Source organism: Henckelia pumila, chromosome 2 (assembly GCF_033568475.1).
Source record: "Henckelia pumila isolate YLH828 chromosome 2, ASM3356847v2, whole genome shotgun sequence".
In the NCBI taxonomy this organism is placed as follows: domain Eukaryota; kingdom Viridiplantae; phylum Streptophyta; class Magnoliopsida; order Lamiales; family Gesneriaceae; genus Henckelia; species Henckelia pumila.
This window is the reverse complement of record NC_133121.1, coordinates 103,009,967-103,037,880: the sequence shown is the minus strand read 5'-3', so window position 1 is coordinate 103,037,880 and position 27,914 is coordinate 103,009,967. Positions and strand designations below refer to the sequence as shown.

General features: G+C 31.4%; 1 protein-coding gene and 1 long non-coding RNA gene across 2 annotated transcripts; both read left to right on the top strand.

The window, feature by feature from the left end:
* The first annotated feature begins 10,036 nt into the window (after positions 1 to 10,036).
* Positions 10,037 to 10,573, top strand: LOC140878047 (cell wall / vacuolar inhibitor of fructosidase 2-like). The gene has a single exon (XM_073281647.1). The coding sequence runs from the start codon at positions 10,037 to 10,039 to the stop codon at positions 10,571 to 10,573; it is 537 nt and encodes a 178-aa protein (XP_073137748.1).
* An 8,546-nt stretch (positions 10,574 to 19,119) lies between these two features.
* On the top strand, positions 19,120 to 26,140 carry LOC140877089 (uncharacterized). The gene is made up of 4 exons (XR_012149232.1): positions 19,120 to 19,211; positions 25,563 to 25,701; positions 25,866 to 25,900; positions 26,003 to 26,140. It is a non-coding gene; the product is annotated as an uncharacterized lncRNA (long non-coding RNA).
* The last annotated feature ends 1,774 nt before the right edge of the window (positions 26,141 to 27,914 follow it).

Sequence of the window (27,914 nt, the reverse complement as noted above, 5' to 3'; positions counted from 1 at the left end):
GCTCTGAATACTTTGAAATCTGTGAATACAGCATACACTCTGATTACTAGATAGTCCGAATGGACTAATCAAATTTGTAGAATACACTGTATGAGATGTGAATAACAGCTATCTATTCAGATCTGTGAAGAAGATAGATATGATGAAATTACAGGAATGATTAAAATCTATTGTCAGGATTAAGACTTTAGATTTATTCGACAGATGTGGCATCGATTGATTGATTGATGTTCTGAGAGTTGGTTATATGTGATTACATTATACCATTTTTTGATTGATGGATTATCTGACTTGATTTTCCAGATTTTGAGACTATTCTCATAACTTTAATACCTAATTCGGTATTATTTGACTTGATTTGTTGCCACTTGATGATTACAATTCCTGTAACAGCTAATGAGTCGATTTTGAGATAATGTTATGAGGATATGATGAAAGAAAATCCAATTTTTTTGTGTTGAAATGCTATTATTGAAGTATATGATATCAGATCAGACATGAATTGTCGACATCAGATCAGATTTGATTTGAGGAACACAAGAATGATGAATATGAATCTGTACGAAATGGAAACAGAGAATAAGAAACATAAGTAGTATTGAATGATAGATATACCTTTTGAAGCTGACACTGATTAGTTAAGTGAAAAAGTTATTCTTGAGACATCATTCAATTCAGAATAGAGAAAGAGCAGAGTTTAATTTACAGATTCAGAATATGAAGTTGAATACTGATCTTGAAGCGATGAACTGAATAACAGCGTAGACTTGATTTATGTTCTATACTCTGTATAGAATGATATAGAGGAAGAATCAAGTCGTCACAAAAGCTGAATTTCACTGAATGAAATGTCAGACAGAATTGATGATTTCATTGAATGAATGTATTCTTGCAGCTTGATAAGTTCAGTATCTAGGTGAACGAAGTATCAGTAGATTCTTCTTATGTACTTTATTCAGATGAGATAGATATTGACGAGATTCTGCGTTAAGTCGATTATTCGACAACTCCTTGATTGAAGAAAGAAACAGCTCAGAACAAATTCGTTTTAATGACGTAAAGTACAACTGAATAGATACCGAATACAAGAGAATAGAAGCAGATTCGAAGTAATAATCTGACAAGAGATTGAAAGATGAAGTGAGATATGAAATGCAGAGCTGGATGATTGCAGTGAGAATAACTTTAGATAATCATTCAGTCTATCAGACTTGATATTTGGATTGACTACGATTTCGAGGACGAAATCATTTCTTAGAGGGGAGGAATTGTAAGGCCCAAAAATATTAAGTTATTAATTATGAGATTTGAGAATTAAATTCCATAATATGGGCTAATATTGATTTGAGAAGTTATGGACATGATAGATTAAATTTCCGAACCGAAAATATTTAATTTGAGAATTTACGGATTTTGAGAATTAAATCCCGAGAATTCTTAAATTAAAAGAATAAATATTTGATTTGAATATTTATGGGATTTAATATTAAATTCCATGTTTCGGGAATTAAAGAAGATGAATTTTGAAGATACAACCCGATCAAGGACTGATTTGCAAATATTGAAGTTGCAAGGGCTAAAGTGCAAAAGGCCAGGATTATTTAATTAATCCGAAGTTATTTAATTTTAATCCAAATATATTTAATTTGTGAATATTTAGAGTTTTGATTTAAATTCTAATATTCTTAAACTATTTAGGATTGAAATTGACTTAAAGAGAAGGTTGAGGACTGAATTGCAATTAATGACAACTTGAGGGACTAAATTGCAATTTATGCAATACATATCAGATTATTAACTTGATTATCAGCATAGGCACGTGTATAATCAGAATTCCTTCAGAAAAGTTGAAATGAGAACAGAGAAAGAGTCGAGATCTTATTTTCTCTTTTGCTCTTTGATTTTCGAAATCCCGTATCTTTTGCGCCGATTGTCCGATTTCGATTCCGAAAGATGTTCTGGAATCCTTGCGACGAGGCCTTATATTTTATGTAAGTATTTAATCCTTTCGGCATGTTTTGAAGATCGATATATGGCAGAGATCAGATGATGCATTTATGTTTGTGTTCTTGAGTTCATATGCCGTTCGATATCGAAGTTGGATTGAAGAATGATTATCGTTTGTAATTGCTATGATATGACAGCATATATTTCGAAATCTATAGCTGCTTAGATGATGGGTTATGATGATATATTGCTGGTGTATGATGAATATGATGTTAGTTGAATTCGATATCGTTTCGGTTACCGATTTTATACCGTTATGCCGTCGGTTCAAGATTTTGATCATGTTTGAGTTTATAATGCTTGGGCTGAGTTAGATATGAGTTGGTTGCTGATATATGCAGTATTTTTACACTTCATATCAGATTATATTTGAATATTTCGAGTTCGAGAAGCTACAATTCGAATCGGTCAAGAATTGAGCAAAGTTTGTAACTCGTTTTGCTTTGAAGTTTGAGTTGTGATTGAGCTGATTTTTATGTGAGTTGTAGCTGATAGAAATAGCTTGATATGATATGTTTCAGATTGTAAATAAGAGATTCGGACTCGAGATTTTAGCATTTGAGGAACAAGATCAAATAGCTCAAGGTTGAAGTTATGCTACCTTGAAGATTGGATAATGAACTTGAGCAAGTTTGATTGCTATTCTTTGATGAAAGTTGTACAGATTTGAAGCAACTACGACTCAATGAAATGAAAGGTATAAGACGACATCGACATTTAGGACTATGATACTCAAGATTGATGAATCTTGAGTAGTCCGCCAAATCACATACTGATTATGTTTTTATTTTTGATTTAGAACTTGTTATTGTTCTTGTCGATCCATCCCAGATAGTGGATCTTTACTTTTGAGTCGATGTGATTATGATACGAGAATGATAAGAATTGATTCTATGCCGAGGTTGGAGGACGCCCTTATTTTCGAATTCCGGAATGATTTCGATAGATGGATATCCATATCAAGATCGGATACGAATCTTGATGGCAATGATTTGAGACGAATCAATTCTTGAGATAAGCGCGCTATATAAATTGAAGTTTGATTTGAAGTTTGAGTCGATATATGCGTTATTTTTACTCTATTCTCGAGTTGATATGTTTAGAGTTGATATGAATTTATTTAACGCATTTATATATCGATTATACTGAGATTGATTTCTCACCGGAGTTTATCCGGTTGTTGTCTTGTTTTGTATGTGTGCATGACAACAGATGGGGCAGGAGCTAGTCATCGACGTCATTGACAACTGGGAGAGAGTCTAGCACGTGAGGACTCGGGTTGTAGATGTACTTAGAAGCATGGTAGAACACTTAACATGATATGTTGGAAGAAATTTGAAACAAGTTGTGTAATCTTATGTTTTGAGTAGTTTGTGATCTAGTTGAAGTTGTAAAAGCTAGTTTATTATGCTCAAGACTTGATTTATGAGTATATGTATGTTTATAGAAGTTATATCATGTTAGTATCTTTGATTGATGTTGAATTGTGCCAAGATGCAAGCCGTGACAGCAAAAACTTTTCTGCTGAATTTCTGGAATTTGATGGTTGCTCGATCCGCAGAAGTTGGCGGATCTAGCCAGCCCTGATTTTTCCAAAATAGAGATGCTGAAAAATGTGCTCGCTAGATCGGTAAGATCTTACCGATCTAGCCAGGCACTATTCACAAAAAAAAAATTTTGAATTATTCTTTTTGAGTATTCTTTTTATATATGATTAATTGGTTTTAATCATTAATTGCCCTAAGATGAGATTAGCAACCCGATGTCCTCACAGTTGTCCTTACCGTTATTATGTATATAGCATTTGGAACCGAAAGCCCGAAAGTATGAAATGTTAGGCTTTCTCCCTCTCCATAATTCATATGGAGTTTTCTTGAGAATTGACCTTATTGATACACGATTAATGATGTAACAAGCAGTGTTCATTGCTTCAGCCCAAAAATATTTTGGTAGAGAATGCTCACATATCATGGTCCTCGCAATCTCCACAAGTGTCCTATTTTTCCTCTCAACGACCCTATTTTGTTGAGGAGTCCTGGGACAAGAAAAATTGTGACCGATGTCTTTCTCTTCACAAAAAATTATAAAACTCTCATTTTGAAATTCAGTTCCATGGTCACTACGGATCTGTTTTATTGAAAAAATTTTCTCATTATCAACACGTTTGACAAAAGTTTTAAAATAATCAAAGGCATCATTTTTGTGGGCTAAAAACAATGTCCACGTGTAACGTGAGAAATCATCCACAATGACAAATACATAAAGCTTCCCTCCTAGGCTAGCGTTCCTCGAGGAACCACATAGATCTAGTTGTAGAAGTTCAAGGGGCATAGAAGTAGATACAAAATTTTTGCTTTTAAAAGATTCTCTTGTATGTTTGCCAAGTTGACACGCATCACAAACAGAATCTAATTTTAAATTGAGTTTTGTCATACCAACAACTAAATCAAGTTTAAAAATCTTTTCTATGGTACTAGGACCAACATGACCTAGTCGTCTATGCCAAAGAATGTTATCATCAACATTCAAGGATACAAGTCTTTTAATATTTGATAAAGATAAATTGTTTAAAGAAACCTTGTATACATTTTCACTTCTATATCCTTTGAAATTTATGGATTTGTCAGTTGTGAGTGATATAGTGCAGTGTTGGGGAGTATATTTTACTTCATAACCTCTATCGCACAATTGACTTATGCTTAGTAAGTTATGCTTAAGCCCTTTCACTAGGAGTACATCATCAATCAAGCAGGATTCAGATATACCTATTGAGCATATTCCTTCGATAACTCCTTTGTTGTTGTCTCCAAAGGTGACAGTTCCTTTCTCCTTTGGTTTGACCGATTGGAGTAGCTCCTTGTTTCCCGTCATATGTCTAGAACATCCACTGTCTAGATACCATATGCTAGGAAGAACAGTTTTCCTATTTCCCTGCAAGAATTGATTTTGGTACCCTTTAGTTCTTTTGGGTCCACAGTGTTAGAAAAGAGAAATACAAAATAGATTTCTAAGAGTTCAGTCTCTCATAGCGACATCATCGCCACTTTCCAAGAGTGCTCCCAGTATTAGGTAGGGCTATGGCCTCTTTAAAAACCTATTTCCTTGGACAGAGCAGCGTTCATCAGGAAGACCAGTCGCAAGTCAAGGCAGTTTAAACCGATCTATGATGAACTCCCTTAGATCATGATCTCATAATGCCGACTGATGAGTTGTTAAGTACTCTTAGGCCTCCATTTCATATAGCTCTTTTGATCATATTGAAATTTTAAAGATCTACATTTATGTCTAACATGACCTATTTTACAACAATAAGAACATGTAGGGGGTAATCTCAGCAATTAGGCTAGTAAAGTCAATTGATTTCTTACCATACCCTAGTCCACCCTTATCAAAACTACATTTCTGCATGCTAAGTAAATTATTCAAATTATTACTACTAATATTGAACTTATCAAAATATTTTTCTAAGTGAGCTATGTCATCCTTTAATCTTAGGTTTTCATGCTCCTTAGTCTCTAATTCATGTTTGAGCTTTCTATTTTCTTTTCTAAGAGATTTAGCCATATCAAACATGTTTTTATATGCATGTAGTAGTTCGACATAGGAAGGTACCTCATCATCGTCGTCGGAGACGATGTCATCACTTTTAGCCATGAGGCAGAAGTTTGCTTCCTCCTCGTCATCGTCGCTATCACTCCAAGTGGCTATGAGTGCTTTCTTCTTTTCCTTGTCAACTTTCTTCTTGAGAGGACACTCATTTTCATAGTGGCCTTGATGTTGACAGTTGTAGCAGGTAACTTCTTTGTCCGTCTTCTTTTTGAAGTTGTTTCCTCGCATAAATCTTTTGAATTTTCTTGCAAAGAGTGCCATATCATCATCTTCATCTTCTTTGGATTGGCTAGATAGAGCAATCCCCTTTGCCTTGATATCTTCTTTCTTTATTTCCTTCCTTGTTGACAGTTCCAACTCATGGGTTTTTAGAGTCCCATGAAGTTGATCAAGGTCATAGGAAGCGGTGTCGCCTTTGTTGGATTCTATGATAGCCGTCCTCTTGGCATCCCACTCCTTGGGTAAGGCGCGTAGAGCTCTCCTCCACACTTGTTTGGTTGGATATTGTTCCCCGAGTTGGGCTAGCTTATTAATTTGAGTAAGCCTTTGGAACATAGTATCTACATCTTCATTTGATTCCATCTCGAATGTTTCGTATTTGAGTTGGAGTAGATCGATCTTCGTTTCTTTGACTTGATTAGTCCCTTCATGGCATATCTCCAACTTGTCCCATATCTCTTTAGCGGATGAGCACATTGAGATCCGGTTGTACTCGTTCATATCTAAGGAACAATGAAGAATATTCATAGCTTTAGCATTTTGAGATATAAGTTTCATATCCTCCTTAGAAAAGTCGTCCATTCCTTTAGGAATTTTGACACCCTCAACCTCTTTAGTAGGTATGTAGGGACCTTTCACAGTAACCTTCCAAAGGTCATAGTCTACGGATTGAATATATAGGGACATTCGATTTTTCCAATATCTGTAGTTTATGCCATTGAAAAGAGGGGGACGATTTGTTGATTGACCTTGAGCATAGTCGCTCGCTAGATTTGCCATAAGAACCTTTTTGAAAATATTTTGTAAAAAGTGGCTCTGATACCACTTGTTAGAACCTAATGGGGGGGGGGGGGGGATTTAGGTTCTATTGGCAACTTTAGCAATTTAAAGCGATTATGCAAATACGCAAGCGGAAGACTTAAAGCAATCAAATATAAGTGCAGTAAATAAATGTGTAATGTAAATAAAGCAGTAAAAAGGATAAGAGATGTTTATGGAAGTTCGACGATAAATCGTCTACGTCTCCCCTTCTTGGTTAAGATCGATTAACCAAGGATCCACTAGCACTTCAACGTATTGGCCTTGATGGCTCCAAGGATAACCGTACAACTCAACACGATCACCGTGCCGATACAACTCAATACTTGGCCTTAAGGGCTCCAAGGATAACCTCAACAATCACACAACACTTGGCTTCACACTCAAGTGTTTACACCAACGATTTTCACAACCCCGGATACAACTCGATATATGAATATATTTTGAAAGCTCAAAGGGGCTACAAATTGCTCAACAAATAGCTCAAATAATGCTTAAGAGGATTGAGAGACTTGAAGATGTTGGGATACTTGAAATGGTCTCGGAATGCCTCTATTTATAGCTGAAAATTCGGCATCGATCGGAACTTCCGTTCCCAGCATCGAAGCTTCCGAAATTTGAATTCTGAGTCACGCGGTTTGTACAGGATCGGAATTTCCGATCCCACTTCGGAGCTTCCGATCGGCGCATTAAATATGTTGTCGGGCAAAAGTCTTCCGAACAAGATTATCAGGCCGCCGTTGCAGATCGGAACTTCCGATCTATGATCGGTGCTTCCGATCTTGTCACTTCGTAGCTTCCGTTCTGCTTCCAAACAATATAAAATTCCTTGAAAAAAAGATCGGAGCTTCCGAACCTTGATTGGAATGTCCGATCGTTCCTTAGCTTCCGAAGGTCCTTCTGATCCTGATCGAAGCTTTCGAACTCCAATCGGAGCTTCCGAACTCGTAGCAGTATAAGTCTTCGAAATTTGTTTCTGATCTTGAATAAACTTGTTCGCAATTGAGCCTTAATTCAACTTGAAAATTTTAAATCTGTAATAAGTTCATTGTAAACATTAGTAACATTTTAACCTAGTTTTGTTAATCATCAAAACATAGAGAAAAGGGCCTTGTTAATGCATTAAAAACATTAATCTCACAATCGAGATTTATATGCGTTTAAGGCGTAACAAAGAGCAATCAAATACTCATTAATTAGCAAAATTATCCCGGTCGATTGGATGCAAACACCCTTATGTTTATGATTGTTTCTGGCCTTCCAGAGAAACCAAATGATCAGGAAAGGAATCAATTCCTTAACATGACCATCTTTGTGCCAATTCTCTCCCATATTCCAAGCTGAAAAATTCCAGAAATTGTGCACTCCAAAAATCTTGGAAAAATGTTGCCAGACTACTTGAGCGGGAGCACTCAAGAAAAACACATGATCAAAAGACTCCTGAGTCTGACAGCACTGGCACATCGATGCTAGAGAAACTACTCTAGTCATTAAAATATCATCAACAGGAAGTCTTTTGAAAAACCATCGCCAGCAGAAAATAGAAATAGATAGCCTTACGGCCCATACCTAAAATATTAACCATTCATAATTATCTATAAATTTGTAGATACTCTTAAATAAATAAAAAAAACCCAAGACAAATAGTAATAGTATGATATATATATATATATTTTTTTTAAAATTTTAATTAACGTATTATTTCATTTATTTACAATTATTTGAAACAAGATATGTTACTTAGCTAATTCTAACGTTTTAAATATGCTATATCATCTCTTCTTATTTTTCATTATACTTTTAAAATATAAATAAATAAATAATCATAATATCTTATAAATGATATATTGCTATAAAATGAAAACTAAAATAATATATCATCGATCAAATTTATAGTTGAAATATTTTTCAAACAACATTCTTCATAAAAAAATTAAAAATAGATATATATAAAATTTAATTTAATATTTATTATTTATTTACATAAACTTGAAAAAATTTAAATAATAAATTATCTTATAACTATAACGTTGATAATTGCTTGATATTTTTATTAAATATTATAAAACATAATATACATACAACATTATTTTTAATCTCAAATTGTAATATAACTTGTATTTTTTAAAGCTTTAAATTTTATAATTTTTTGGTAAATTAAAATGTTTTATATCCCAATATTTACATTTTTGTGAGTTTACGATTTACCAATATTTTGTGTTCATATTAAAATGTGATATAAAATATTTATAATATCACATTTTTAGATTAAAATATTTTTTTTGATATTCTTTATTTTATTTAGATATGATAAACAATTATTATAGTTTTTTAAAATATTAAATTTTAGTTGTTGTTATACAAAAAATATTGCATTTTGAGTTTTTTTTAAAAGTAAACAAAAAATTTAAAATATAAGGAAAGTTAGTTTAAGGACAAATTTGTCTAGTTATAAATTTCATATAGAAGGTGGAGTGTGATCAACACTTTTTGGAGTGTAAATAACACTCTCATTTTAAAATATATATGTAAGTGTAGATCTCTTGTGAGACGGTCTCACACTTTTATATATCTTTAATAAAAAAGTAACCAAAATTTTATGTACCTTGGTATAATTTTTTTGTTATTTTATATTTATTTGAATACAATTAAAAATATGTTATTTATATATTATACAAAATACGGAACTTTCTTAAAATATTAAATTTTATTTTTTTAATAAAAATTTTAGTGGTTAATGTAGAAATATTCTATATTTATATTTTTTAAAATAATCAATATTTCATAATTTAAGGATAGTATATGCAAGGTAAATTTGACTAAGAATTGATTAATTACATGAGATGGAGTGTTATTAACATTTACCAGTGTAAATAATATTTCCTAATCTTTTCAAATCATCTAATAAGTTCATTTGGAAACTTCAAATTTAGAAATCTCGTTACATTTTCCCTAATAGAATCGAGTAAAATATATGCGCACATCTTTGATGCATGTGTTCGTTATTTATTAATATGGGTAAGATTCTATATATAATGAGAAGAATTTTAATTTTAATTCCATCACTAAATTCATATGCAACTTTAGGATGAGATCGAGATGCATCAATGAGATAAATGGGAGAGATTGTATTCATAATAATAATTTTTTTAAAACATGAATATAATGTTTTGTGAAATGAAAACAAAGAGGGCCAATGTCAATATATATATATATATATATACTTAATGCGGTGAGATTATCTTTCTCTATTTATTGTGATGATCATATATAAGGGAAACAAATAATGTTTTGAAATATCTTCTATTATATCGATAGGGTTGGTGTATATAGTGATGATCATTATTTTTTTCTGTCTTGCAAATCAACGAAACAAATACAAATGGCAAAACAAGTGTTTGAAATTGTTGTTGTTTTGGTGGTTGTGTTGTTTTTCAACCAGGGTAATGCAAACATGACCAAAGACATGACTTTGATAGAAAGTGTGTGTAAGAAAACACATGACTTCAAGTTGTGCGTGTCTACATTGATATCGAATCCTCTCAGCTTCAATAGTACCGACGTAAAAGGGCTAGCACGTATCATGATAGGCATTTTACAGGCCAAAACAGATGGAATACTGGCAACGATCGATCGGATGAGCAAGAACGAATCCGATCCCCGGATACGCGATTGCCTTATCGATGACTGTTATCCAGAGTACGATAAAGGCGCAGAACTACTTCAACAAGCAATAGAAGATTTGGAATCAGGTTCCTTGAGATATGCAATAACTGATGTACTGTGGGCAAAGGATGATGCAGAGACTTGCCAGGAATGTTTTGAGGAGCCAATCAAACTCAAGTCACCCGTCACAGCTATCAACTCTTATTATGTTGCTCTTTGTCATATCGCTGAAGACATTATGGTAATCTTATGATCACATTATGTTAATGAAGAAATGTTTTATATTTAGATTTTTTAAAATAATCGAGATTTTATAATTTAAGAAAAGTATATGTAAGGGTAAATTTGTCTAACAATCTCCTAATTATATGAGGTGGGGTGTTATTAATATTTTTTGAAGTATAAATAACTCTCCCCAATCTTTTATGATCATCTAATAAATAAGAATGGAGTATAATATATGTGCACAATTTTCGGATAGTAAAACTTTATAACATCAATCAGGGCATGATTGGTACGTTGGAAAGGAATAAGGTAGGAATGGAATCAATTTTGAAATGGAATGAGATTGGGAATGGAATGGTTGTTTTATTTCATTCCAACGATTGGTACTATTAAAATGAAAAAAGAATATAATGAAATAATTTTTAATAAAAAATCATATTTTAACTACATATATCAAAATAAGAGTAATTCATAAACTTTTTATTATTAATAATATTGAACTTGTAGCAATTATTATAAAATTATCATTATATAGTTTCAATAATTTAAATTTTTATTTTATAATTATTATTATTATTTTATTATAATAATAAGATACAATTATAATATTATTTTTTAATTTTTATAATTATAGATAAATAATATTAATTATTATTTTCAAAATAAGTTAAATAATAATAAATTTTTTTAATAAATAAATAAAAATATCTTTTATAAATACTTTCATAAATCATAATACTAATAATTTATATTAAAAAAATATCATTATTAATATAATAATAACATAATTATTTTTATATATATAATAATATATTGTTATAATTATATAAGTAAATATTAATTAAATAATTTAAATATGGAAAAGATTACACATAAATATGGAAATGGGAGGTGGGAATAGTCATTCCATCCAAAAATGGATTGAATGGTTATTCCCATGTTCATGGGAATAGTCCAATGGGAATCCATTCTCATTCTCATGTCAAACCAAGCATGAATATAGGGAATGAGATGGGAATGCTCATTCCATTCCCACCTCATTCCCTTGTTCCAATCATGCTCTCAGGAATGAGATTGGTACATTAGAATGGAATAAGGAATGAATTGAATCAACTATGGAATGGAATGACAATAGGAATGGAATGATACTTTTATTCCATTCCAATGATTGGCATCGAAAAAAATAAAAAGTAATGGAATGAAATTATTTTAATAATCAAATATTTTTAACCAAAAATAAAAAAATAATTACTACTCATATGTGTTGTTATTATTATTGTTATTATTAAATAATAAATTAATAATATTATAAAATTATTCTATTTAATTTAATTTAACTTATATATTAATATGAATAATTTTTAAAATATTTTTTAATGCAATAATATTTTTTAAAAATAATAAAAATAATTAATTATCATAATAATAAAAATAATAATTAAAAAATAATATAATTATTATTATTTTATTAATATTAGTTATAAAAATACTAATAAATACCTTTTTATAATATATTTTTATTATAATAATAATAATAAATAAATAAATAATTTTTTAATTAATATTTTATAAATAATAATAATAGATAAATAAATAAATCATAATACTAATAAGGATTTATACGTGATAATAATTATTATAGATAATAGTAAAATAATTATATAATAATTTGTTATTTTATATATAATATTAATTATTATTGTTTTTATTATTATTATTATTATATATGGTTAGATTGTTAGAAATAAAGTAAATATAGAAGAAAATATTTTACAAAAATAAAAAGGGAGAGTGGGAACCATTCCCATTCCAAGGGTCATACCAAACATAGGTATGAGGAATGAGATGGGAATGCTCATTCCATTCCAATCTCATTCCTTCATACCAATCATGCCCTCAGAGTATACACATAAAGATGTGTTCGTTATTTGATTAATTAGTATTTTACTCGTGATACACGGATTATATATTGTCAATAATATAAATAAATTGGATCAAAAGAAAATATTGACTATGAAATTAAAATGTAAATAAATTTAATTTTGCAATGACTAATAAAAATAATAATGTTAAAAAATAACTTTCAAAACGGTACAAATAGTGAGAATGAACCTTTGAACGAATAATCGAAATATGGATTATATATCATATAATTATAAAACAAACAAATTATCTTATAAATTTGAAAAACTTCCTTAAATACAATGTTTGTTGTTGAATTTTTTTGATTAGTCTTATCATTACATATCAAGATTTTGAGACTTTTAGTATTGGTAACTCTAAATACAATGACATACAAGTTGACCACGACTAAACACGGGATTCCTCAAAAAAAAGTTGTACATGAGACAATGATTGACCCTAATTTTTGCTAATTTCCAATGCATATGATACAATCAAAAGTTTCAAGTTCGGCTCGTGATTTGGTACTCCAAAACATCTTATTCCATTTAAATATTCAGGTGTATAGACATCGTGCAATAATCAACGTTTTTATCCGAGTGGCATGCCATATCAAAACTTAAATACAATCTTCCCTCAAAATGATTCAGAGATATCATGTATTCATTTATGGATTGAACGACATCAAGAGTCGGTGCCAAAATAGCTCTCTGCTGAAAATATGCATTATCACAATTAGAAATGTCTGATGATGAATATGTTCTCTAGACTATCGATGCAATATGATCGTTACAATATTTCAGCAAAAGTTCATTATCGATTGTCGCATAACCATCATTTGGTTTTCCAATTTTTCCATCTCCTATATTAGCAATCCAATCAAAAAAATGCTTTGTTTTATCAAATTCTTGATTAGAACCTAAATTTTGTATCGTATGTTTTATGTCAATCTCAAAACCGTACAATGTCTCCAGATATAAGAAGAATTGATGGTCGCCAAAACAATATCTTGTCTAATGCCATTTGAAATAACCGGTAATATTAGACGAAAATCGTCATCGAAAACAACATTTTTACCCCAAAATGGCAAATGAAGGCTTGAAGGATCAACAAATCTCATGATATATTTCATGCTTTTATCTAAAACTTCAAAACAGAACTTATACATCATTAGAGTATCATCCTAAATGATCAACTTGGATTTTTCAATAAGCTCCGCAAGAAGACTTCCTTGTTTGATATTGCATGTTGAATCTTCATTAGAATTAAATGGAATCGCAAAGTGTGAATAAGTTGTTCTTCAACCAGAGAGTAGAAGAGATGCAATACCACTCGATGACACATTCAACACAATCTATCCATTCGATCTCAAGAATGCAGATATAGTCTTCCAGACAAATGTTTTTCCACTACCTCCATATCCATATACAAAACAAACAAACAAAAAAGCCTCCCTTATTTGATAACTGCATTCATCACCGTTTCATACACATGATGACATTGCTTCGATTTCAAATTATTAAGGTGATTATCATGTTCTTCAGACAAAATTTTTTTTTATCAAATCACAACTCATCATGTATTAATATGTTCCACGAAGGCTGAAAATATTGATCGCGAAATGACATTGACTGAAATTCGCGCAAACTCTTTCCATAGCTTCGTAATAATTTTTCAATTTCAACCAATACATAATTTCTAATTTCGTCATCACTCAATTGCGATTCTAAAAAAAAAAATATTATACACAAACACAAACACCCATATATAGCATACCTTGGTATTGCAGCAAGTTACGTTGTCTGTATAAAACATCATCTGACAAATATGTCCAACATGATTTCCAAAGTACTCCAGGACAGCTTATGCAGTTCGATGACAATAGATTAGCAAGTAAAATTCTCAAAGATTGTGCTGAAGCCCAATTACTTGCCTCAATAATGTCGTCTATATACTTATTTTCATCATTCAACAACCCCAATGCATAGCAAGCATCACGAAATGTATTTGAAACACATACTTCACCTTTATATCTTCTTGCATGACACATTTGAAGAACCACAATCACCGGCTCATCAACAATTGTATTAAAAAAATGTCATCATTTCATCTACAAAACTTCCCCACAATGTGCATGGTTGTTTTTTGTGCCTAAAAATTATAAATATACATGGAATATATCTACATTAAAAAAATTTATCACCAAAAAAAATATTAGATTATAAATACAATTTTTTTTACTCTAAATCTTCAATGGCATAATCAATTGGCTTTGCAAGACGTTAATTTATTTCTCTATTTTTAGGGTTGTCTCTTGAAATCATTATGCCAATTACATCTAAAAAAACACAATGATCAATAAACATATTAATATTTAATAATAAAATGCTAACATCATTTAAGTTCACGAAACTTCGAAAATTAAACATACCAAAAATTTCATTTTCATCGATGACTTTTGCGCTCGTCAAATCTTTGAAGTTCTTGAATTCAAATATCTTTGACGAAAAATCATGATATTCTATTTCGCACACATTTGTTTTGTTGATGAGATTAATTTTGTATATGTTCGAAGTGGTTTTGATTTATATTTTATTTTGTGCAACGATCATGTTTTGGATGGCATAAAGACGTCCTTCGTTGAGTATTGGCCTGAATTTGTCAATGGCACTATATTTTATGGTTTCATGTATGCGTTTTTCCTGAAAGCAAGAAAAAGCATAACAAATAGAAGGTAGATTGATGATAAATTTAAATCATAAAAGGTTTGCAATAAAAAAACATAACAATTAGAATTAAAATAGAAGATGAATATAAATTACAAAAAGTTTGTTTACCTCAACATCTTGGAATATACATTTCATTGTCGGTTTTTCCTTGCTTTTATATGGAGGTAAATCGTAACAACGTATTAATCATAATTTCAGTGCCAATGTCAATCTGAAAGATTTATTTCACGAATAACTTTGAACAAAGGTGTCATTTGGTGTAGAACTTATAACTTATTTAAGAAGTAAACTGTTAGGTCTTATTTTTAAAATAAGTTGTTAAAGTATTTGAATTAACTTATTTTAAACAACTTAAAGATATTGATATATTTGGTATTATAAGATCTCTTTATTGTCCAAATTATTAACAAGTGTAAAATATTTGAAAGTAAAAAAATGTAAATTAATTTTTATCATAATTATTGTTTATACTAACACATAAAAATATTTTTTTGAAATAAAAAATTATTTTCATATTTTAGGTTAATGCAAAAAATGTGTGGTTATTACGTTTCTCACATATTTACTCTAGTTTGAAGTTGTCAGTTTAAGATGGGAGCTAAAGCTGAAAATAAAGTAAACTGAATTTTTGGCGAGTTCCAATGTTTAGGTGATATCTCACAGTCAGTGATGAAAATGATTAGCCACTAAAACTAATTCATAGAAACATAATTTGGAACATATTGTATTTCATGTCAGTTGAGCGAAAATGGATGTAATCTAGGTCAAACTGACATCTCAAGACCAATAGGAATCTGACCAGTCAAGCAAGAATACAGAAGTAGTTAACCTTGAGTAGTTCTTGTATTTTGGTCATATCATACAGCTCGATTATCCAAATGGAACGATTCAGCACGAGTTAGAAAGCTAAGACAATGATATAAAAATCATATTCACAAGTCAAAGTCTGAATCAGAGCATAAAGAGCTTCTAAACCGCATTGAAGTTTTTGGTTTGGAACGGAAATTCTGCAGAGCAGAATTACTAGCAAAGTCTGGCATTTCAATCATATCCCTCTCATATAAATAGGAAATATAGTAATTTTTTATTTAATGAAAATCTAAGATAAAGGGTTGCAATATTTATGTTTATCACTTTTTTCCAGAAATCATTGAATCAAGAGATAAAACACTCGGCCAAACCATATTCACTCGACTGCTCTTGTGCTCAACTGTTTGGTAGCAAGTCTGGTATTTCGAGCTTAACTCTCTTATATAAAATCCAAATTGAGTGATTTTTGATGCGTTGGAAATATAAGACAAAGAGCTACAACTTTTGTGTTCATTAATTTGCTCATATATCAACGGATCATGTCAAAATGCATTTAGTTTAGCAACTCAGTTCTGGTTGCTGAACTGCTACCTAAACTGAAGTTGACCAAGATCAGTTTACCTACCCAAACTGGAATTTGTCAAAATCAATCTACCTACCAAGCTAAAGCTTTCTCAACTGCTGCCAAACTGAGGTTTGATCAACTGCTACAAAAATTAAGTGTGCTCAATTGCTACAGTATCCAAACTGCTACAGTACTTCAATATAAACTAAGTATGTTATAGTATATATATATATAAATATATACTAAGAGTATTTAATTCAATTATACAAATAATTATTTAATTAATGATATATATATATATACATATTTTTTCATAAGTTCATCAAACTCTTGTTTTAAAAAATATAACATATTAATATGTGATAAATATTTTTTTTCAGAAATCAAATTCATATAATGTGCAACAGTCAATCCAAACTTTTCTTATACTTTTATTTGTTCAAATCTTGTAATAATTTGTTCAAAAAACTCTTACAGTGTTAGCTTTAGTGAAACTGGTGACATTATTTTAAATTATCTTGTTTTCTTCCTATTCGAGATTATAAATATAGAAATAAATTATTTTTAAGTTTCTATTGTTATCGCTAATAACATAGTTTCTAGTCTAGATATATTATATTAATATTTCTCGAACTTCTAATCAAGTATATGAATAGAATAATTTTATGTCGTTTAATCTCATTACCTCTATTTTTCAACCATTATTTTATACGACAATGCCTTGATAAGACATTAATATGTTTTTTGCTTATTTTTTTTTCAATAGTAATCCATTTGATTTGTTTTAAATTTGATATACATATAAAGTACATGTTTTACATGTCATAAAAAATATTTATATATGGAGTGTAATAATTAATTTATAATTTCTAAGAATAGTATGTTAAATATGTTATTTGAAAAAAAAATATGAGCACATAAAAAAATGTGAAGAAAAATATTTTTTTTAGAGGATGAACAATCATATTTTAAACAAGTTAAAATTTTTTATACTCAATATTTCAAGGATTTAAGTAACTTTGATATAAGAATAATTTATCGTAACTTTGATATAAGAATAATTTATCTGAAATAAAAATCGATTTGGAGTGTAGTGTTTTTCTACATTTTGTCACTCAAATTTTTACGATTTCATAAGTATTAACATTAATCGATTATATTAGCCAAATATTATACTGTAGTACAAACATTAACATGAAACTTAGTTATAATCATACTCGATCTATATCTCGCTTATTTAAACTACATTTATTTTTTATTTTTCTCAATTATATAGTATAATTTTTATATTAAATATCATCTGTACTAATCTTTTACCAATTTATTCCTATTAAATTCATAAAATGTATAATTTTTTTATTTTATTAAAATTTCACTAAATAAGGGAAAATGAGAAATTTATTTTTCCAAATACTTTCTTAATATATATGTGAAAATACATAGAAGCCTAAATTAGTAGGATGAAATGAGTATATTTTTTTTACCTTTGACAAGAAAATATTGATGTTGATTACATTTGTTGTCCCTAAAATTTCAAAAATATTACACAGTTAGTCGTCACCATTTGTTTTATAATATATCTTCCTAAAAACTGAAATATCAGAAAGTCTAGTTAGATGATCAAATCTCAAAACAATAAATGAATGATTGAATAAAGGACGTGCGTACAATTTCTATATAAATAAAATAGAACCTCGACTTATGACATGATTTCACTTGTCTTGAACACAATGGTGAAATTTAATGGTTTGATTTAATTTTTTTATTTTTCTTAAAATTTTAATAATCAAAATATTACGTTAAAAGTATAGTAAATTAAAAACATAACTATGATGATAAAGTTAAAATAAGTCCAAAAAATTAATATTTTTTTTAAATTTATAGAGCAAAAATTAAGGTAGCTTTTAAAAATTACTTTTTGTTTTCATGAGTGTCACAATATAGATTTAGGACATGAATTAAATATTAAAAATTAATTTACCTTTAATGAATAAATGGACACACAAAATGATATGAATTAAATATTAACAATTAATCTAACTTGAATAAATAAATTGACTAATCTATAAAATGACATGAAAATCCTTAAAAACCCTTAGAAATGACAAAAATATTAATTATTAAATGAAATAATGAGGAGAAAATTTTAAATTCATTATAAAAAATGTTAAAATATAGATTCAGGATATGAATTAAATAGTAACAATTAGTTTACCTTGGATAAATAAATGGACACAAAAAATTATATGAATTAAATATTAAAAATTAATCTACCTTGAATAAATAAATTGACTAATGTATAAAATAAATGCAAGACCTTAAAAAACCTTAAAAATGACAAAAATGTTAATATTAAATGAAATAATGAGGACAAAATTGTAAATTAACAATTAAAACCAAATAATGAATGAAATAATGAGGGTATTGAAGGAAATTCACAATTCAAACTTGTATATTAATATAGGTAATAGAAATATATATATATATATATATATATATATATATATAGATATATAACAAACACTTGTGTGAGACCGTCATGTGGATCATATTTTCTCTGCTTTCATATCTTTTTACTCTGCTTCTCCTTGTCGAATCGCTCTCACCCATTGAGAAGATTGCTCGCTGCTACATTGAAGAACGGAGCTACATACACTGAAGTGAGATGCCTTCCTCCTTTCAACGAATCCGTATATATTTTTCAAGATTTTTCGTTCGATCGTCATCGTCTTCGAATTTCCTACTCATCCGCTTGAAATTCGTACACCGAGGCCAATGAAGCCAACGAAATGTCCATCGCCAACTCTCGACAAAATATTAGAAAGTTGGTCGTGGATGGTTTCATTATCAGGAAGCCAACCAAGATTCACTCACGATCCCGAGCTCGCAGAATGAAATAGGCCAAGAGAAACGGACGACACTTTGGATTAGTGGCTCTCATTAATTAACCTCTAGTTTTGTTTTTTAAAGCTCTGCTAGTTTTTCCATAAGTTTATTTTGTACGAGTCTCAAAAATTTGTGGTTGGAACATTGCATCCTCGAGCAAAAGATTTTTTTGTCAAAAAAAAAAAAAATATTCTGCCACTCAAATAGGTGTGGTTTCACTATCACCTACAATTAGATATCGATTGGAGAATTATATTCAAACTAGCAGATTATGGTTAGTGTTGGGAAAGATAGTCAAATTTAATTGAATTTTATGTAGCGGAAGCGTTTGATTCTTTTTCCCTTCAGTGATACTATCGGATCAAAGTGTTTCCATGATATCAATATCAATCAAGATAATAAGCACGAAGAAAACAACACAAGGATTTTTACGTGAAAAACCCAAATTAGGGAAAAACCACGGGACTGAAGTCCACCAAGAAAATCTCCACTATATCAATAATGGGTACAACGCTTTCCTACAATAATAGGAGATAACAACAATGTTCCCTAGAACAACTTAGGGGATACCAAGAACTTCAAGAATAATAATTCTTGGATGACACACTCGATCTCACTTTACAAGTGGAACTTACACAACTCTAATCACGTAGAAAATTTTTTCTGATGTGGAAGATCGGACATCGCCGCAACCACAAAGCATACTAAAATTTATCTAAATGACTAGGCTACAAAACACTCAATATTGTTTGTGTTTTTGGGATTTCTCGGGATGATTTGAAACAATGGTTTTGGGGTGTATTTATAGGCAAGATTTTGGATGTTAGGTAAAGTGTGAAACCATGGCAATGTGAATGGTATCAAGTTTGGTAGCCATCAAGTTGGAGTTGAATTGTTGAATCCAAAATGAGTTGAATTCCAACAATTTTCCCCCTCAAGCTCATTTTGTGGATTCAATCAGACCCGTTGCACTTCTACAGCTTTCCAGCTTTTCTTTTGGCAATGACTTTGTGAACATATCGGAACCATTTTCATCAGTATGTATCTTCTCAAGATGTAACAACTTGTCATTTAACGCATCTCGGATCCAATGATACCTCACATTAATATGCTTCGATCTTGAGTGTAAACTGGGGATTTTACTCAGATGGATTGCGCTCTGACTATCACAGTAGAGCGTAAACTTGTCTTGCCTTAGGCCTAACTCTTGTAGAAACTTCTTCAACCATAGAAGTTCTTTGCATGCTTCGGTCGTGGCTATGTACTCAGCTTCTGTTGTGGATAATGCCACACACTTTTGAAGTTTTGATTGCCATGAGACTGCTCACCCTGCAAATGTCATCAAGTATCCGGATGTGGACTTTCTAGAATCAGTATCACCAGCCATATCTGATCAGTGTATCCTTCTAACACAGGTAGGTTAGTTCCAAATCTCAAACAAAATCTAGAAGTACCTCTCATATATCGGAATATCCATTTCACTGCTGACCAGTGATCTTTGCCAGGATTTGAGAGAAATCGACTTACCATGCCAACTGCGTGAGCGAGGTCAGGTCTCGTACACACCATTGTATACATCAGACTGCCGACTGCTGAAGCATAAGGAACACTTTCCATTTCTTTCTTTTCTTCATCACTTGTGGGACATTGGCCTGAACTTAGTTTGAAATGCCCTGCAAGTGGAGTGCCAACGGTCTTTGCCTTATCCATTTTGAATCTTTCAAGAATTTTTTCAATGTATTGTTCTTGAGATAACCATAACTTTTTATTTTTCCTGTCCTTGGAGATCTTCATTCCAAGAATCTGTTTCGCTGGTCCTAAGTCTTTCATTGCAAAAGACTTGTCAAGCTCCCCCTTAAGCTTGTCTATCTTGGTTGAATCATGACCAATGATCAACATACAACGATAGTATGATGATATCATTGTCATCATATTTCTTAAGAAATACACAGTGATCAGAACTGGTTCTCCTGTACCCGTGACTCATCATGAATGAATCGAACTTTTTGTACCACTGCCTTGGGGCTTGCTTCAATCCATACAAGCTTTTGTTCAACCGACACACCACGTTCTCTTTGCCTTTGACTTTGAATCCTTCTGGCTGATCCATATATATTTCTTCATCTAGATCACCATGAAGAAATGCGGTTTTGACATCAGGTTGTTCTATCTCCAAATCCAGACTAGCAGCAAGTCCAAGAACAACTCTGATAGAAGACATCTTCACCACTGGTGAGAAAATTTCATCAAAATCAACACCTTTCTTTTGGTTGAAACCTTTTACGACCAACCTTGCTTTGTACCTCAGTCGTGATCCATTTTCTTCAGTCTTCAACCTGTAAACCCATTTATTTTTAAGTGCTCTCTTACCTTTCGATAGATTTACCAATCCATAAGTATGATTGTCATGAAGCGATTGCATCTCATCTTTCATTGCTTCGATCCACTTATCTTTTTGAGAACTTGATACAGCTTCTTTAAAACTTTCTGGTTCTCCGCCATCAGTGAGCATCACATATTCATGTGGACTGTATCTTATAGAAGGTATTCTTTGTCTGGTTGACCTTCTAATATTTGTCTCGGAAGGTGAATCTGAAGAGTTGTCTTGAGTATCATCTGGCTCAACTAACTCTTCATGATCATTATGCATATCTCCCCCATGATCATGAACTATGGGTGAACGAACTGGATCTAGATTGACTGGGATTTCTGAACTGGATGAGTGTGATTCTTTATTTTATTCAACATCACAACCAATCTCATCTTCAAGAAATACAACATCTCGGCTTCTAACAATATTTTGATTTACTGGATCCCATAGTCGATATCCGAACTCTTCATGGCCATAACCCAAAAATATGCACCTTTTGGATTTATCATCCATCAAGCTTGAATCTTTCATCGTTTGGAATATGAACAAAGGCTCTGCATCCAAACACTTCAAGTGTTTGTAGGATACATCTTTCCCAAACCAAACTCTGTCAGGAACATCACCATCTAACGGAGCTGATGGAGAAAGGTTGATCAAATCGATTGCAGTTCTCATAGCTTCACCCCAAAAGGAATTGGGCAATTTGGACTGAGATAACATGAACTTTATCCTCTCACAAATTGTTCTGTTCATTCTTTCAGCCACACCATTGTGCTGAGGTGTTTTTGGAACACTTTTCTCAAGCCTGATTCCATGAGTTGAGCAATTGCTCAAATGGACCCCTGTATTCGCCACCATTGTCTGCGCGAACACATTTTAGTTTCAATCTAGTTTTTTTTTCAACTTTTGCGTGAAAATTCTTAAAGATCTCAAGAACATGATCTTTAGATTTTAATGCAAAGCACCAGACCTTTCGGGAGAAATCATCAATAAAGGTCATGAAATATAGAGCACCGCCGAGAGTTCTGTCTTTCATATAGCACAAGTCTGTGTGCACTAAATCCAAGCGTTGAGTTTTTCTAGATGAAGAAAAACTTTGAAATGCAACTTTGTGTTATTTTCCAGCTAAACAATCAACACAGGTTTCCAAGTGCATACCAGATACTTCAGGTAGGAGTTTCTTTCTAGCCAAAGTTTACATTCCTTTTTGGCTTATATGTCCAAGTCTCTTGTGCCATAACTCAATGGAGGAATTTTTTGTAGATGTGTTTACCTCTCCACTGGATATCTTAGCCTGCATCAGGTAGAGAGAGTTCTGCTTCACACCTCTAGCAATAATGAGAGAACCTCTGGTGAGTTTCCATTTTCCTTCTCCAAAGTGACTGGCACAGCCTTCATCATCAAGCTTTCCAGCAGAAATTATATTAAGTCGAATATCTGGAACATGACGAACTTCTTTGAGAGTGAGACGAAATCCTGTATCTGTCTCCAAGACAATGCTCCCCATACCAATGACTTTTGTCAAACCTTGATTGGCCATTCTAACTTTTCCAAAGTTTCCACTTGAGTAGGACGCAAACATATCTCTGTGTGGAGTGATATGATATGAAGCTCCAAAATCAATAATCCAATCAGTTTGTTGGTATGATACGCTGAAACATGCTTCATCTCCAAGAATGATAATATCTCCATCAGATGTAACTGCAGCTCTGTCTTTTTCTTCTGACTTTGTACCATTCCTTTGATATCTCTTCTTTTTCCTGCATTCTCTTTCATAATGATTTGGACCTCCACAATAATGACACTTGAATTCTTTTCTGGTCTTAGACTTTCCCCTGGATTTGTCTCTTCCTTTCTCAGGACCTCTGGTGTAATTTTGTCCTCGATTATCAGCCATTTCTATAACCAATGCTTTGGTTTCAGAGTTATATTCTTGCTCTTTTCTTCTAGAATCTTCAGTAATAAGGCAATATTTGACTGTTTGTAGTGTCATCTTTCCATCAATAGCAGAATTATTGAGTGATACCACTAGAGTATCCCAACTGTCTGACAAAGAGCTCAGTAATAACAGGGTTGTAACTTCATCATCTAGGGCAATCTTCATGGTGGTAGATTTGTTGATTAAACCCTAATAAGTATTTAGGTGCTTTGTCATATTTGCACCTTCTTTGTATCTGAGTCGTGCGATACTTCTGATAATTGAGGCTTTGTTTAAGGCATTCTTCCTCTCAAACATAGCTTCAATTTTTCTCCACAAAGCATCAGCTTTATCTTCGTTTGCAAAGATGGAAGATACTATGTTCAATAAAACGTCGTATGTAACCGACAGTTTTTCGATGCAGTATAGTCCATTCTTCATTTGATTGATTTTCTGGCTTGGCTTCATCACCACTCAATGACAAGTACAAATCTTTGCAATATAGCAGATCCAACATGCTTGCCTTCCATATGGAATAGTTTGACCCGTTCAATTTGAACATCCCTCCAAGGGGCTCCTCCATTGGACGTGGCTCTGATACCACTTGTTGGAAAAGATAGTCAAATTTAATTGACTTTTATGTAAGGGAACGTTTGATTCTTTTCCCCTTCAGTGATACTATCGGATCAAAGTGTTTCCATGATATTGATATCAATCAAGATAATAAGCACAAAGAAAATGACACAAGGATTTTTACGTGGAAAACCCAAATTAGGGAAAAACCACGGGACTGAAGTCCACCAAGAAAATCTCCACTATATCAATAATGGGTACAATGCTTTCCTACAATAATAGGAGATAACAACAATGCTCCCTAGAACAACTTAGGGGATACCAAGAACTTCAAGAATAATAATTCTTGGATGACACACTCGATCTCACTTTACAAGTGGAACTCACACAACTCTAATCATGTAAAAAAAATTTTTTGATGTAGAAGATCAGACATCGCCGCAACCACAGAGCATACTAAAATTTATCTAAATGAGTAGGCTACAAAACACTCAATATTGTTTGTGTTTTTTGGATTTCTTGGGATGATTTGAAACAATGGTTTTGGGGTGTATTTATAGGCAAGATTTTGGATGTTAGGTAAAGTGTGAAACCATGGCAATGTGAATGGTATCAAGTTTGGTAGCCATCAAGTTGGAGTTGAATTGTTGAATCCAAAATGAGTTGAATTCCAACAGGGTTATCTTTGATCAACTTGATGAAGTTTGCTAATATAGTTGTCAAACTAGCAGATTATGTCCTGAATTATATTCATAGATTGTGAATCATTTTGAAAAGTGTTGTTCTAGTTTTGGGAACTCATTGTCACAAGTTTGTGGTTTTGCAGTGTTAATTTCAATGTGGGCTGTATGGTACGGGTAAATTAATCAATCTGTCCAGACGCCTAGTGTAGTCCTAAATGCGAAACAAGGAGTGATAGCTCAAGGTTTATTTTTTCCGGTTGTATGAACTGTTTACCAATTGACGTTCTAGTTGTTTCGCTTAGTTTACATTGTTTTCTTACTAATAAGTTGCTGATCTAGTCCTGAATTTTTGTCTTTCTTACCATAATTTTTCCTTGGAAACTTTCATGCTAGTTTAGTGCCACTCAACTAACAGTAAAACAAAAATTGAGCTGATTGATCACAAATTAAAAATGTTGTGTGTATATATCTAATCTTCCATTGGTACGCTGAAATAAGGGGAATAATATTGATACCCATTTTCTGTTTTTCTTCTATTTATTTATGTAGAACTTGATTCGATCTAATTTTTTTGATGCAGACGTTGGTTGGAGAGTCGTCGGAGTATGATTTCGTGAAAACTTTGTGGATGGATGGATATGAGATGATTGTTTTGGGACAGTTAGCATACAGGCTTGTAATGACTGCTGCATTCTTCTCTGTAAATGCTGGCTTACAAGGTACCCCATTTTTAGTAAATTGTTATCTTTTTTTACTATGGTGTGTTGTTATAGATTGTTTGCTATTGTTTTTTTTTAAATATGTGATGTGCCTTAGTTTGTGTATGGTGTTTTAATCTTAGCATGCCTCCTTTGACCTCGGCATATCGAATGGCGGTGAGCAGGGCAGTTGGTAGACTAAATACATCATGACACAAAGGTTGATTTTTTGGTTTCACATTCTGGTTTTGAACTTAGTTTTGTGATTGGAAATACTATTTAATTTCAATATTGTCGTGGTTTTATTGGTTTGACCAAACAGGTTGCAGAAATGGAAAATTTTAGGGGCTCCATGGTGGGCATACAGTTGAATGACAAAGTCTTGAGATTTTATTTATATTTATAATTTTAAAAGTGCACATGTATCTAGTTTAACTTCTTTTAATGCAATCATCTTTAAATTATTGGTTGCCTTGGTCTTCTGCATACCATATCCATGTCATTCTACTATTGTTTCTTTTCCCCTAGCCAAATTCTGTATCCTTGTGCTTGTATGTCAGCGCTGTTGGAAACTGTCGGAATCCATACGAATTGTGTGAATTGTCGTTCTACTCTGCTTGGGATTTGGTTTTGTCACTTTTGCTGATGACGTTGTTGCAGACAGTGTAGCTAGACGATCTCATGGGGTGACTTTCCTGTACAAGAGTAGTGACGGAATTCAAAATTTGAGAAAGAACGACACGAAGGAGCATAAAGTTCAAGCAATATGCTTTTACCCCTTTCACTACATGCAATGAATGGCATAACGAATATTGGGAAAACATGAACGATTGCAGTGAACCATGTTGGGATACTCCCACCATGTATCAAATGTACTGTCCAAGTCGAATATCTTATATTTTTCGCATTGATATTATGATTATCATTGGACCTTTGAGCTTAAGATTCTATCATTTAAGATATTATGATACAAGAGGATGTTTATAGAGAAAGATATAATTAGCGAAAATACTCTTTCGGTAGACTTTCCTTGTAAAAATGTCAAAACTTTACCCCTTCTTGTATGGAATGATATTTTTAACGATCTTGGAAGTTCTTGGTTCTGGTTTATTAGAATGTCATGAAGTCGTCAATATATTGTTAATTTTTTTGCAAAGTAATTTTTTGATATAAAAAGTAATACTTATGCAATGAAAACTAATATTGTTCACAGGAAAATGAAGATATTTGCCAAATTATCATAATTTAGGAGTAATAATTGTATCATAAAGATTAATATTTTTGATTAAAAACATAATATTTTTATGTCAAATTAGCATACGATGGAAGTAATATTTTTAACAAAAAAAAAATATGTTTGACAACAAAAATAATTTTTACATAAAAAATAATAATGTCATGTCAAATAAGCATGCATTAATTTTGACATAACATGTAAACGAATATGTTAAAAGTAATACATTTAACAAAATATATAATACCCTTGACCAAAAAAGTAATACTTTGGAAAATTATTGTTTATGTGAAATTAGCATACATTAGAAGTAATACGTTTATCACAAAAACTAATATTTTGCACATAAAAACTAATACATTTGATTAAAAATAATTAACAATATTTTTATGTCAAATTAGCGAACGATTGAATCAATATTTTTAACCGAAAAACTAATATTTTTATCATATAAACTAATATTTTTAACCGAAAAACTAATATTTTTATAATACTTTTGCAATGAAAACTAATTTTTTTTTTTACATAAAACGTGATAATTTTGAGTCAAATAAACATATGTTTTCTAATATCTGTTTAGCAGAGAAAACTATGGTAAAACAATAATATTTTTCAGATTCACTTTGATTAATGGATTCAAAATCAATTTGATGCATTAAAAGAAATAAAAAGTAAAACACAAGGAAACTAGCATAAATGCAACGATTTTGATGTCAGATCCACTTTCGACAAATGAGAAACCTATGATAATACATCAATAGCCAATCATTTACAAAAATCTAACTATATAGATCGACTTGATCTCAGGAAACACCTAATACATACATGTAGTTCACTAGATCTAATGAACAAACAAAAGATTGTTACTGCACATGGATGGATTATAATTGATAAAAAAACAGTCCGTTAAAGTGATATGCAAACCAAGTAAACATACATGCACCGATTCCATGAGAACCTCATTTGTTATACTTCACCAACTAGACATGAACACAAAGCA